The sequence below is a fragment of the Cebidichthys violaceus genome, unplaced genomic scaffold, assembly GCF_023349555.1.
Source record: "Cebidichthys violaceus isolate CVI_PGR_0920_01 unplaced genomic scaffold, fCebVio1.0.p SCAF_2, whole genome shotgun sequence".
NCBI classification, from domain to species: domain Eukaryota; kingdom Metazoa; phylum Chordata; class Actinopteri; order Perciformes; family Stichaeidae; genus Cebidichthys; species Cebidichthys violaceus.
The window spans coordinates 13,205,209-13,220,199 of record NW_027176372.1 but is presented as its reverse complement, the minus strand read 5'-3'; the positions used below and the strand labels follow the sequence as shown (position 1 = coordinate 13,220,199).

The 14,991-nt window shown below is 41.9% G+C and overlaps 1 protein-coding gene across 2 annotated transcripts in view; it reads left to right on the top strand.

The window, feature by feature from the left end:
• Positions 1–14,991, top strand: part of gria3b (glutamate receptor, ionotropic, AMPA 3b) — a 79,269-nt gene that overhangs the window by 14,083 nt on the left and 50,195 nt on the right. For both annotated transcript variants that reach the window (XM_068714523.1, XM_068714522.1), the window contains exon 3: positions 8,662–8,901. In XM_068714523.1, the coding sequence (XP_068570624.1) occupies positions 8,662–8,901 (240 nt within the window). The remainder of the gene's footprint in view (positions 1–8,661; positions 8,902–14,991) is intronic.

Sequence of the window (14,991 nt, the reverse complement as noted above, 5' to 3'; positions counted from 1 at the left end):
TCTCAAGGTGAAGCGAGGGCCAAGGGTTTAGGTCTGTTATCTGCTCACATAGATGGTCCTTAATTGCATGTGTGGAGGAAATGAAATGCAGCAGACGAGGGCAAAGTGAGACTTCTGCATGTACAAGGGGAGTCCCGTCCAATTGAGTTTGAACATACTGGACATTTGATATGCATTGAAGGGAGCTATACGGCGACATGTATGGTCTGTTTGACCCGCAGAGTCCTCTCAGCCCTGCGTGTTGCTCTGTGAGCAAACAAAAGCAGGAGGGTCAGACCTTGAAGGTGAAAATATCTGTCAGAAGGAGATGGAGTTGACTCCCTTGAGAATTGCTCACTAGCCACTCTCACAAGTACAGGACTACATCATCAAGATGGCAGGTGGGGAGGAGAAGGGGCTGCTGGTCGTAGAGCTGCAGAGGAAAGAACATGAGAGGGAACAGAAAAAGCTGATGAACTCCAGTGATGGAGAAGTACATGCTTGTAGGCCACACCTGACCTCAGTGACTCCGGATCAGTTTCTCCTCTTCAAGGCATTATATGCATAGTAATTTGCAGCAGTCGAAACCTTCAATGTGTCGAGTATTATTTGTGGTAAAAACAAAGGTTTTGAACGCAGCCCAGCAATACTACTTTGAATTTTTAACTACAGATTGGAAAAAAAACACTTTCTATAAGGCTCATGTCTATGATGCATTCATATGTGAAATACATTATAATCTTCTCATAGCACTGCTTAATTATAGTTACATGCACATAAATAACTGTAATGCTTTATAACAAAAATCACAAAACATGATGAAGCATTTCATAATGACTTATGAGGTCAAGTATCATAATACTTTGTGAGTGCGGGTCACTCACTGACATTTTGTTTTGTTGCAAGGATCATAGTGTATTACGATTTCCATACTTCTAATACATTATAATAATTTCATAACGCATTACATCACTGTTATAATGCATTATAATGTGATTATAAGTTACTCCAAGTGCTCATTGTTAGCTTGAAGTATAAAGTATAAATGAATTGTTTGTCTTGCATAGATTTTATTTATTTATTTCCAAACAATGACCACTTATGCATTATTAATACATAATAATGTATTATAGTGACCAGCAATTATGAAGTATTATGATACTTGACCTTTTCTGTCATTATGAAATGCTTTATAATATGTTGTGATTATTTTTATAGTGCTTATAGCTATAATTATAAATTGCTACAAGCAGATTATAATGCATTACAAGTATGTTTATAATGCACATTAGACATAGAAAGTTTTACCAAACCTTCTATTGGCCAGATGAGTCACATCAGTTAAAACAAGAATTTATGCCACAGAGCAATCCGGCTTAAGAATTAAGCCTTATAAGGTCTCTTTTGGAAGGAAACATGTTATTAAAGTATAAATACAATGTTTGACATTACATATTCTAATATTAAAGTGTTGAAAATAATACATATTAGTACATATCTCCATCAATCCTTTGTTTTAATTAAGGAGTCATTTCTCTACAGTCCTTCACCTGCCATAGAGTCCTGGTTGGTTTTATTAGTATTTATTTTTTAGCCATCCTATTAAGTCATATCTCAAAAATGTTTTATTGGAATATTGTGTCATTTAAAAAGCAGCCAATTCAAGTTTGCATCAGTAATCCTCCGTCGGCTTACAATGGAAAAGATTTGACGGACAGAATCATAGCGCATAATTCATATCTCAGTCTTTCTTGCTATCAGAGCAGACGTCCGCTCACATCTCATCACGACTGACTGGGGTTGTAGGTTGTATATGAGTCTTCCAGGTGCAGCATGGTATGGGATGCTTCTTTTCCCCTATGGATGCCTTTTAGGCCCAATTCTTGAAGCTTCAAAGAGAATGTAAATCATGCTAACCAGAGTGAGAATTTTACGCTTTCACACAGATTTCCATAATGTCCTTCTCAGTTGGATTCACCACTCTGCAACGAGCTCAGAGAGGATTAAAAGAAGAAAAAACTAAACGGAAATTTTAATTTTATACTTTCATACAATTTTCATTAACTCCTTCTCAAAGGATATTCGACTAGGTACCTGGTAACCATACAGCTCTGTGAACATATTTTCTTTTGCAATATACTGTGATCAGTTTCACACAACATAAATATTCTAACTTGACTTAAATTAAAATCAATCACTGTGCCATGCTAATAATGCTTAACTCGTGCAGTTTTGCTCAGTGGATAAACATTTGGGTTTGCTTGTTCTTAGAAATGACTCCTGTCATATTGCTCTTCATGTGTTATTCTAAAAATAAGAGCAGCACTGGTGCCAAAAAATGACTTCCAAATCATTTCCATATATCTTTTTGAAAAATAAACTTGTTATTTCTCACGTTGCATTCGCATCAAAATCGTAACTGTGAGCAAGAAACTTGACAAAAGTCTCTCATATGTTGGAATAAGATCATGTTTCTTCTAGTAGTTGGCCTGCTCTCCAGTGGAGAAACAGAACATTTATATGTGTCTCCATTGTGTAGAGTCGGCCAGCATTACAGGCAGCCCCCTCTTTCGTAGAGACACACTAATTCGAGCCATTAAAGTTACTGGCCAGTAACCATTTTTTTGTGACTTTTCCTAATGTATCTAGCAGAGAAGGAAGTGTCACACTGCACTTGTATACACCAGATAGACACAATAAAACGTACACATCCATTTTCTGTTGGTAAATCTATGCATGCTCTGTCGTGGCTTTACATGACCACAGCATAATATATTAATCTTTATATGAGTTTATTCAGTTACAAAATGTAAAGGTTAAAATGATAGCTAGAGAATATGAGAGGAGGACAATTGACTGCAGGAGCAAAGGAAGTTAGAAAGCTGTCCTCAGTATGTGGAGATGCTTATCTCTCCGTGGGTGAGCTCCATGCTAACCAGCCCAAGTGACAGAGCTCCTTACCCCCTATCATCCATCATACACTCAGACACACACACAAGCACATGCATGAAGCCTGGTTTAAGTCCAGCTGGGGACCTTTGTAGCTCTCTTCCTTACTTCCTGTCATACTACCACTATCTGATTAAGGCATAAAATGCTCCAAAAATGATATATTAATGGGAATATTTTCAAATATCAATATATACTGTATCAAAATATGACAAATGTAGGCAACAAATCACCTACAAAATTGTCAAATGGGAGTATTGCAATGAACTCTGTTCCACTGTTCTGCATCACATCTAAAAATCCTGTTATACTGTACGTGCATTGTGTAAAACAATGTATGTTACAGAATTACAGACTGAATGGAAACAGATTTTTTTGTTTATCAATAACATGATTCCGCTGAACGTCAATTAACAATATTATCGAAATGTCAACCACTGGATACATTTACTGTTAATAGTAAAAGTGTGTTTTTGTTCGCTCTCTTTCCACAATGTGTGAGTCGCTGTCATTCAACCCAGTAGGTGATTTAAAGAGGATGTTGATGGAGCAGGACTAGTAACAGCTTCCTTTTAACGTCTCACGGCAACATTGCAGTTGAGTCGTCCTCGAATCTAGGTCTGCCATTTGAGTTAACAGTTTGAAGCACTTCACATCTCTATATGACAAGAGCTGATGCAATCCCCCAGGGCACTTGTGAGCTATCTCCCAGTGACAGCATCCCTTCTTCAGAGCAGGACAGGCTGGTCCTGATGTAGGCTGGGGAAGCTGGGAAAAGGGGGAGGGAGGAAGGAGGGGTGGGGGGGGGGGGGGGGGACCAGCAAGAGAAGCTACGGGGACCAGGAGGAGAAGGAGGCCGAGACTCGGGGAAAATGGAGGACACGTGGCTGAGAGGAGAAACAACGGGGCCAAAAAGAGAATGTGGGTTTTTGTGGAAAAGGACGAGGCAAACAGCTAAAGAGACACAATCATCGTTGACATTTACTGTTCCCAGCCCCCCTTCCCAAGGCTGTGCAAAGCCCTGGCTCATGGGCCGCGAAAGAGCATTCCAAATACTTTGAGTGAAAAGGTTTTTTCCTTTTTTTTTAATATGAATTAGCTCAGCATGCCTGCAGGATACCACATATCCCTCTGAACTAGCATTCCAGGCCAGCCATCTCAAGCGATGCATCAGAAATGTAACATCCCCGTAGCACTGCCGAGTGTCCTGATTATAGAAGGGAATGAGGGCGGCACACTGTGTGTGTTTGACCAGTGAACTGGAGATGGGATGCATGGTCCCCTGCAGCAGGAAGGGGGAGGAGGAGGAGGAGGAGGAGGAGGAGGAGGAAGAGGAGGAGGAGGAGGAGGAGGAGGAGGAGGCACGGTTAGCTGCAGAGGAAGAAAAAAAAAAAAAAGGGAAAATGAGTCGGAGAAGGAAAAGGAGAAGGAGCAGATGAGAGGGAATTTTCCTTGTGTTGTTTACCACTCAGTCCCCAAGCAAGCTCCTCTAATGGCTCAGTATAGATGCACATGGTTGTCTGAGGACTTGTGAGTAAATTAGCATTATTGAAATTCAAGGTGACACTCGCAGAATCGTCAAATTATATTAACTGATGTGTTATTTTGTCAGAGTTGGAGACCAGTCCGGTCGTCTTATTTTCACCTACAGGACATTTATTTCACTTTAATTTAATTACTGAGAGAGATGAGGACGGTGTATTTCTCCACAGCAGCTCTCTCTCTCTCTCTCTCCTGGTTGTACTGTGCCCTTTTTTTTTGGTCTTTTTTTTTTAACCCAAGTCCATCACCAATCTCTGCTCCGCTGGTGGAGTGGGACGATATTATGTGGGAAACAATGTGAGAGGGGAAAGAGAGAGGCACTCAGGTGGAGAGAGATACTGCCACGCTTGAAGAGGATGTATGCTTTGGGGGATGACCAGATGGCTGAGGCAAAAGGAGAGGTCAAATAGAGTGGTGAGGAGAGTGGAGAGAGACAGTGAGGCGTTGAAGGAAGAGGGGGGATCAGTACTGCATGGAGACACATCTCTGAGTGTAGGAATACATACATATACAGCTCTTTCCATACAGTCTGTGGAATCTTTCTAAAAACAAGTTTAAGTTCCCAATTTGGCTCTTAAGAATTGCAAATAATAGGGAACACAATATGCAAAGATTCAGAAAGATGCAACCATTTGTGTTAAAACTATGTACATTTTTTTATATAACTTATTAAGCTGGAATCTTGGTGCAATTCACTCTCCTTTTCACTGCAAAGAAACATTAAATTCCTGTCAATATGTTCCTACTGATTGCTTTTTTTTCCTTTCTATTTCCTATTAATAAACTTCCCAGTGTATATAGTCTGCTCATTTGTTCTGCTGTCTTGTTATTCACCCTTGACTGAAAGAACAGAGTTGACTAAAATTGAAAAGAGTAAGAAATATACATGCGCCATGAATTAACGAGGTAGCAAATTGGTCCAGCTTGTTACATAAAAGTAGATCAATTAGAAAGTTACAATGTGATGCAGAAGTATGTGATTTAAAAGAGGGAGTCACAAAAAGCTCATTCCTCACAGGTGATCCTGGCTGTTGGTGATAAGAGCTAACACTCCTTTTGTTTTTCTTTACCAGCACTGAGTGGAACAGCAAATTGTTTTCCCACAGCAGTTTGTGAAAGTGATGGTCGTAGCCTGCCGAAGGAAGGGTCATTTCTACTGATGTGGGGAGACATTTGCTTAATCAATCACGATGGACAGCGCTGCTTGTTCCACCTGAAGGTTCCTGGAGCTCAGATTTACTATCACCTGCACGCTACAGTCTATAAACGCCTTATGAACCCACGCCGTCTCACCATGTGGCATGTTCGCCTCTGATCAAGAAAATGTGCCGGTAGTGAGAAAGTGAGAAAACAAGGTTTTTGCGCAGCACAGCTTACGGCTTGACAGACCCTGCAGAAGTTGGAGGTGCCGACGATGTGCAGTTCTTGTGGCAGGATGCCTTGTTTCTGAGCTGCAGAGCTGGTAGGATACTGGCAGATCTGGTGCAGGGAGACAGGCCAATGTGTGCCCCCAAAACAGAACAGGTCATTCTTAGTCTAGAACATCCTCGTAAAACCTCACCGCCATGGGAGACCACACATGCTGGCTCAGATCACTCTAGATGGCATAGCTCATGGGATCCCCCGAAAAGGGTGCAGCATCGAGACATTGGACATCTAACGGGGGCAAGAGAGGGAGGTTACGGGGACGTGTCTGATGCCGAAGCTCGGGCTTGCTCTCAGCTCAACCTAATAAGCAGAGGACAGCTGAGCAGAAAGAAAGAGGCTGCCAGATCTGGTCCCCTAGGAGAGGTTCTGTCTCAGAACTGGCCCAAATTAAGAGGGAGTGCAGAGAAAACTGGGCCTCAACGAGGACTGCAGCTCCTACCGCCTCCCATTCAGTGAGGGAGATTGCACCACTCACCCTGCAGCACTTGCCCACAATACCGCTGTCCATCTGTTGATTCACTTATCAAGAAGCAGTGTGTGTGTGTGTATGTCTGCATCCTGGCGTGCATGTGGGCATGCTTGTGTGTGTGTGTGTGTGTGTGTGTGTGTGTGTGTGTTGCTGAGAATGGATGCTTATACCTTGGGAGAGGTGTCTGTACCAGGACAGATAGGGAGGGAATAGAATTAAAAAGGATGAGGCAAATCCCACCAGTGACTAGATCTCTCATTCTCACAGCAATTGTGCTTAAGAGCCATATACGTGAGCACCGCCATGTTGTCCTCTTGAGTGTCTGAAAGGTTCGCACATACTGTCGCACTGTTAGACAAAAAAAAGAAGAAAACGGTTATTGTGTGTGTACATGTATGGTTTGAATCTCGCCCAACATGTCCAGTTCAGCATGGATAACCTTGATGAGTGCTGAAACTTGTAATTTAGAGCCGTGTTTGAACAAGAGCCTGTAAGCTATGTCTGACGCATCGCATCCTTTAACAATTGAACGAATACCCGTCAGCCAATCGAAAACAAATATTGAACACAGCAATTGCATAAGATGGGATAGTGCCTGCCTTCCCTCCTGTCATCAAACCGTCGTGCTGGAATATTCAAAGTGTTTACGGATGTTAAGAATGCCTGATTAGCCAGTGGGAGCACTTGAGAGTCAATCAGAATAAGTGAGCAGCCATTCATGATAGGGTGGGGAAGCAGAACGCACCTGTAGCTCTGACTGTTAGTTTACACATTAATGGCTTCTGACTGCCTGGAAGTCGTCCCACTAGGGCGTGTGATGAATATACAAACAAATGGAAACGTTTTTTTTGCCTCTCAAGAAATGTCATCAGACGCACACAATAAAAGAAAGATGGAGAAAAAAAACATTATTGTATTACTGAGATGTTCATTCCCTGAAGTGGTTGTTATAGATTTGTTGAAGTGAAAACATTCAAATGATGGTGCAACTGTTTATTTTCTTCTTCCTTTGGTCGCCTCAGAAACTCATTTTCACTGAACAGTCTGTAGCGTGTCGACAGGGTGTGTTTTATTTTCTCTCTCTTCAAAAGTGGGGGTCAATCTTGCCTCAAAATGTGATCTCTATTTGTTTACCCTGTAACTATGCAAAGCTACCGCTCAGGTGTGTAGCTGTTAGTGACACTGTGGCACCGACAAACACAAACGCTGTGGCTTCAAGGTCGCGGCAAGTGAAGCTGCATTCACTTTGCACTCGAGGCAGAAAGAGCTGTCTTTTCCAGCTCCTTTCGTAGGAGGCAAGAGAAGCGTTGACGGGCGGCTCACGGCTGCTGCTGCGAATGCTGCAGTGAGTCGTTCGAACGGAGCGATCACCGGCGGGGAGCTCCTGGTGGGAGCTGGAGACCTTTTCGGTGAACGGCGTGACTTTTTCCCTATCCATTGGCTGCCGCTTTTCCACCAAAACAAACAAGCACACACTGTACCGCTTGCATTTACAGCTGCGGGATATTTGCTGACATCCTGTCACTATGCAGTCCTCTATTACAAGATCTGCTCACCTTCTGATGCAATGCATGCTCTGTTTTTGTGCAATGTGTGTAAACGTGCATTTCTCATTATCCATATGCAGATAATGAACGTTAGTACCAGGTGTAAATAGGATTTTATATTGTGATCACTAGGTATGGGTTCCATTTAGAGCTGCAACGTCATTATTGATGACTCCAATGATTCTTTTTTTCAATTTAACGGGCACTCCAGTTTTTGGTAATAATAAAAAGTCATACCAAGTATTGGGAAACGATCAAAGCAGCAGTGGCAGAGATATCCTGACTGAGCGACTCAAACTCTGGATCCTACATATCCCATAAATCAACTTCATAGTGTCTTTCATTAGACCCTTCCTACCTGGCATATACCCACATCTTTCAAACTCCTCACCCCCAATTTGTAACACAGGATTTCTGTTATAGTTGTGTCCATAGTCCATAACCAAGCCCAGATAACCCTGATGTCATCATTCGGGTTATTTTACAGGCTGATCAATTAGTGAGAAACTTAATTGGCAACTATTTATTTTGTATCACCTTGGGCTGTGTAATTAAAACGGCCATACTGTTATAATAAACAGAATCTGTATTATTATATATACCACTTAATTGGCTATTAGTGGTGGGTCAAACAACCCAATTGATCTATTACTGCCTGAAGAGATGAGGCACACGTTTGTGAATGTGCATATTCTGCCGAATGACGTCCTAACGCTTGTGACCTCTTGTCCCCCGCTGTCCCCACAGTCTGCTCCCAGTTCTCCCGCGGAGTGTACGCCATCTTCGGATTCTACGACAAGAAGTCCATGAACACCTTGACGTCGTTCTGCGGCGCCCTGCACACCTCCTTTGTGACTCCAAGCTACCCCACTGACAACGAGGTGCAGTTTGTCATCCAGATGCGCCCCGCCCTCCGCGGTGCCGTCCTCAGCCTGCTCTCTCACTACAAGTGGCAGAAGTTCGTCTACCTCTACGACACCGACCGGGGTAAGTGACAGCGTGGGCCCTGAAACCCAGGACTTCCAGCTTGAATTACAGTGTGGAACCACAGGAGATGATACAGGGGCTCAGAATAGCAGCTGCACACCGGGGTTAGCGGAGGATAGAATTCCCCTGTAATAATTCATGAAAGCCTGTAAATGCTTGAACTGTGAACACTGCACTATTTTATACAGTAGTTTGGTTTTATGCAAATGTTAAATATACTGTATCTGCTAGTAGCTCTTAACTCTTGTAATAACACATTCCACTTTAAGAAATTACGCATCTTTAGAGCTATAACCTTTGGATTGGGATTTTATTTTTACTTTTTTTCAGCAGTTGGCTGGTTGGTGTCAGTTAATCTTCTGTTTAATCATGTTGTTGGTATTGGCTTGTGTTTCATCTGAAATGAGGTATGTCACAGCTGCTGCTAAAGTGTTTTCTACAGAAATCAGAGTCTCTGGCTGCCTGTGGGTGCTGCTTATTGTATTGCGTCAATGAGGGTTTTTTGTGCAGTTCCCAGATTGCATTGCCTAGTTGACAATAGACACTGGTTTATTGCGGCGGCACGCTGCGTGTCTGACGACCTGTAAACATGGCGAAGTGTTCATTTCTGGGTGTTCTAATGTCGAACGAGAAAATTAGCTCATTATCTCTCAATGGAATAATGATTCCCTCCTCCGACAGAAACTTCAGTTTGCTCAAGCAGCACCTGGGCGGGAGGGATGGATATATATTCAGGATTTGACAGACGAAGCTTAAACATGTCTTCCTCTCTGCGAGAGTGCCAAAAAAGGGTGGCTGCGTATTCCTCCTGCAGTGCACCTAGCAGTTCGGATGCCCGTGTTTATTTGCTCATTACAGAAAGGTCCAGCTATGCTCCGAGCTATCTGCTCTCTCTGTGGTTCCTTTTTTTCCCGGCCCAGCCTCACGCCCCCTCCTCTCTGTGTCTTTGCTTTGAGGCAGAATATGAAGTGTGCTTTAGCGGACACAGTCCTCAGTCTTTGGGTCTCCGGGCCTGCAGGGTCCAGAGCTGAGGGCCATAATCCTCCGCACAGCCTGCAGATAATATGTGGTTAATTAGGGTCACTCTGACTAGAACACTCATTGGATCTTTCCCTGCGGATGCTAGCAACCCACACGTCCTTCAGCGCAGCCAATGCTGCCCATCCCTCTGCTTCTCCTCTTCTGTCTGGCAAGTGAGACCGTCTGGGGCAGAGTTGGATACATAGCGGAGGTGGGGAAAAGAGGTTGAAATACCAAAACAGAAGTGGTGTTGGACAGAGAAAGAGCGATGACAAACAGCCCTGTACTTTGAAGAGAAAATAGAAGGACAGAGGGCAAAAGAGGCAGGGAAAGTGAGAAGGAAGAGGAAACAAAACACCGATACAATCCAACAATTAAGCCAACAGCAGGCGCGTGTGATTTACAGGCTGTTACCTGTGTACAGACAATTCCCTGCGTACTGTACGTACCCGTGCTGAGGCCCGTGCCAAGCCACTTTTACCTCCCTCCTCACTGCCAGTGGTGTAAGACGATCCCTTATTAGTAGGAGGACATTGGCCCCAGGAGGGGATTAAAGTCGTTTATTGATGCACTCCATCCAGCACTTTGGGGGGCTTTGACACTTGGCTCATCAAGCAGACAGATGTGTCAGGGAGCCTCTACCTTCGCTTATCAGGTAGTGCAGCTCCCCAGGCAATATGGACACTGACTGCTGGCTGAACCAGGAGGAGTGACAAGGGAAAATAGTCTTCAAGGGTGTATGTTTTTTGACCCCTCTGGCTCTGAGGCAAAAGTAAAATTGTCAGACAACTGCTTTCGTCTGTATCGTTTTCTGGATTATTTGAGTTGTTAATTTATTTGAATGGTGTACTGATCTGATGTACCCTGACAAGTACCCCTTCATTGACCACATCCGTCATGTTTCAAATGTATTGTCTATTAAAGCGTATGTTAGGTAACACCACGAAATAGTTAATATTGTTGCAAATCGGTTTTAACCATTTATCACCTTTAGCTAATTATTTCAACTATTTATCTATTACTTTAAGATAATAATTTCAACTGTTTATCTATTACTATTAGCTATTTATCCATTACTTATATTTAGTTATTTCAGTTATTTATCAATTATTTTAAGGCTGAGTGTTTCAACTATTTGTCCATTACTTTTAGCAAATCATTTTGACATATTATTGATTACTTTTAACTAACAACATCAACTGTTTATCAGTTAAATTTGGCAAATCATTTCAACTGTTCATCTATTAATTTAAGCTGACTCTTTTGTTAGCTAACAGTCGCCGTAGGTTACTGGTTATTGTGGCAATACATTTGCTGAAAATCAGCATCAAACTAATTCATAAGTATTTGGGGATTTTTATTTTCCTCCTTAAAAAATGATATGTAATTTTGATCAACTCGTAATTTCTTTTGTTTTTAAAATTAGGTGAGCTACTCCACAGTCATTCCACGTACCCTCTTACAGCTACAGAAGTATACCCTGGGGTACAAGTACCTGGTTGGGTGTCACTGATGTCTTTCATTCTTTGTACGCTCTCGGTAATGCTGCTTCGGGTCACTAAATTGGGAGTTAATGAAAGATCATTGTCTTGCTATCCATTGTGTTATTGCTTTGTCTGAAAAAGAGGCCTGACATGTTGACAAACGCCACTAAGTGAACTCTGACCTTAAATGTGCCCTAAATAATCTCTACACAAATAAAAAAACAAGAAAAGGCATGTCACAATACGACCTCATAAGCTGCTGGTTCTGACAGATTTCTAGTTTTGCTGTAAGTAAACTCTGCTCATGATGTGCCACACAAAGTAACTGTTGCAATGTACTAAGTATTATTATCTTGAGTGCTTTTTTGCCTTTTTAATTTGAGTCTGATAAAAGCATTGATCATCCATAATAGTGGAAGCAACTTTTCAATTATTCTCCAAACTGTGCTATTCAGGAGAGAAAGCGCAGCGCATTCACTAGCTGAGTTCCACCAAGAGATTTCAGTCAATAGAAAAGATTAATTACAGCCACACTATTCATTTGGCTCTTATATTGGGCCTGGCAAAAAATGCTTTTAGTCCTTAGTGTAGTGCTTTCAGTCAGAGAGGGATGGTCCATATGCATCAGGCTCAGATGTATTGGAGGGAAATGAAGGTAAATTTGTACCCTAAATGCCATTAGGAGACAGCTGCATGAAAGCAGATGTTATGATGAAGAAACTGCACTGGAAGCAAATGGAGCTTCCGCAGGCAGTGGTATTAATGATTGGCTCCTCTTCTTTTATAGGATGTAATCTATTGACAGGGAACTGTGTGTGTGTGTGTGTGTTTTAACACATGTATGGGTAGACAGAGATGAAAGGTCCAAACAGATATTACCGCTGGTTCTTCTGAATCACTCCCAAACATCACATATGACTCACCGGGAAAGAACTGACAGTCCCCACAGTGCTCTTTCAACCGAATACTGTGTTTTCCCCCAATTCTTCGCTCTCCAAGAGTGAATATTGCTTATTCTGTCCTTCCAGCTTGCATCAGCAGACAAATTTCCCCTTAAAAATCCTGAGCTGTATAGGGTGAAGGTAGATGGACCTTGCCCTTTCTGTTCTGCCGGTCAGGTATGGGCAGATAATTGCCAGGTCTGTGCAGCAGAGACAGATGATTACAGGCTTTATTGTCTCTCCCAGGCACAATCAACCCTGATTCAGCAATCTCACCTCTACTTGATTTATGAGTCACTCTCTCTCTCTCGCTCTCTCTCTCTCTCTCTCTCTCTTTCTCTCTATGCTGTGTCTTTATATGCTTTTAGCTTTCTCTTATTTCCCTTCTTCTTGAGAGTCTTGTGAGAGTCTGCTAGCTGTGACTGTGAAAGTACGAGAGTCAAAACCTGTCCTGTGTTAAGTGCTGCAAAGTGGTCAAGAAAGGACGAATTGTGAAACAAACCACAAGTGCACAGTTCAAAATGACAAAAGTGACACCTGAAATTCATACAAATTTTTTAAAACGGTTCTGACAAAGGTAGACAAAAGTGAGCTTCTCATTTCTACCCGTCGTTTGTACAACTAACTAACGTTAGCCTCACAAGTTGGTTGAAACACTGTCTCCAGCTGACATCCTCATTCTTCAAGCCGACTTTAAAAGTTTTTAAACGAGAATCTTGCAACATACATGATAGGCTTGAAGACTGAGGCTATAGTTAAAACGTCCCAGTGTAAAGCTAGTTAGTAGCAAAAGTATAGGATAGGCTAAACCAGGTAAAGACATCCCTCAAGGCAAGAAGCCAAGGCGCGTCAATGGAAGCTGACTGCCGACCCTGAGTCTAACTGTCGCTAGAGGGGCAACGAGAGCATCATAATTTGAAGCATACTGACCATCTGCTGTATTTGATGTTTAGTGAGCGAGAAGATGTTGTTAGAACAGACACTCCATTACTTACTTGTTTGCTCTTTTGGTTTTGGTTTCGGAAAAGCTATCAAAGGACACCACCATCTTAACACTTTAAATATGTACTAAGTGAGTATTGTTCTAATTGTAAAGCTTGACAAGCCCGCTGTGCCTAGTCACAGTCGCTAAGCAATGATTGGACCATCGCTGCATGGGGGAGGGGTTAAGAAAAGGGTCAATTGTATGCATGTCCTTCCCTCATGGCTGCTCTTTCACTCTGCTCCATCAGTGTCTACGTCGCTCCCCGTGGCTCTCTGTGTTATTTTTTTGTTTGTCAGTCTTGAGAAAATCCTGTTCACCTTGAACTGAGCAGCTAGACAAAAAAATTAAATATAACAATGCGAATGAAGATGTAAGTATGACTGATGGAGTCCTCTGACAGTGGGAAAGCACTTATATTTCCCATTGACATTTAATGAATATCAATCTGCAGTGGTATTTTGTGGTAAGACCCGGGGCTGCCACCTCTTTTTATCCACGATGATGTTGTGAGACACCGGATTTTAGCCCGTCTCACAATATCCATCGCCACACCGAGGCGTTGATGACATATGAATAACAATGGCAGGCCTCATGTCGGCGCGTTCCATCATTCCCTCTGCAATCAATATTGTGAATGTGATATAGTTAGGAGGAAAGCGATCCAACACGTATCCGCTGCACTCAAAGCACAGGGCTATTTACTTTTATCATTTAACTGCTGACAGTTCAAATAGCTTTCGATGTCATAGCCTCATTATAGCACCAGGAAGTCAAATGTTCTTTGAACAAAAACCTGCCAGGTGGAAGCTTTATTCCAGCATTCAGTCCAAAATATCTGCAGGGCACTTCTTTCATTCACTCTGTCAATATTTCCAATGACCCCCAACTGCTGAGGAGTCAATTCAGCAAACTTATCTGGAACAATGAGGCGCATGAACAGTATTGATCATGAGAGGTTGCTGCAGTATTTGTAACCAAAAAAGGGAGCAGCTTATTATAAAACATGCAAATATGTGCAAATTCTGACCTATACTATATGGTCTCCAAAGTGTGTGCAGGCATTTAATACAGTATTTATCCGTGTCACATTTATTATTAAAGGTCTTAAAAATGTCAATATTGAATTAAAATGTTGCTTCTTATTTGCTTCTTCTCAAAACACAAGCAAGCCCTTACAGTGCAGGAATAAGTTGAACTACACCAAATCTGTCCTCAAGAGAAATATAGTTACTTTAAAAAAGTTTTAATCTAAATCTAATAAGCCAATTTGTGTTTCTTCACCCACATTTTAAATAGATGCCAGAATAAACAGCAGGGTTTTATTTACCGTTATTAGGTTTTGCGCAGACATTGCACGTTGTTGTTGAAAGCGCCTAATAGATTGTATGGTTTTATTTTATTCATGTTTTATTTATTGAAAATATTTGTTTTAACTTTTCACATTCCAATTCCAATGTCTGATTGTTCTTTCAAATTTGAGTTAATTGTTTTTTGAAAGGGTGTACTTAGATTATTATGCTTTTCTTGTTATCAAGATATCAGTGTGATACAATGGCATTCAAATGACAATAGTATTGTTTATCGCAATTATTTCTGGGACAATATATTGTCCAACATAACTAGTTATTGTGACAGTCCTAGATGTAGGACTTGGTGTAAG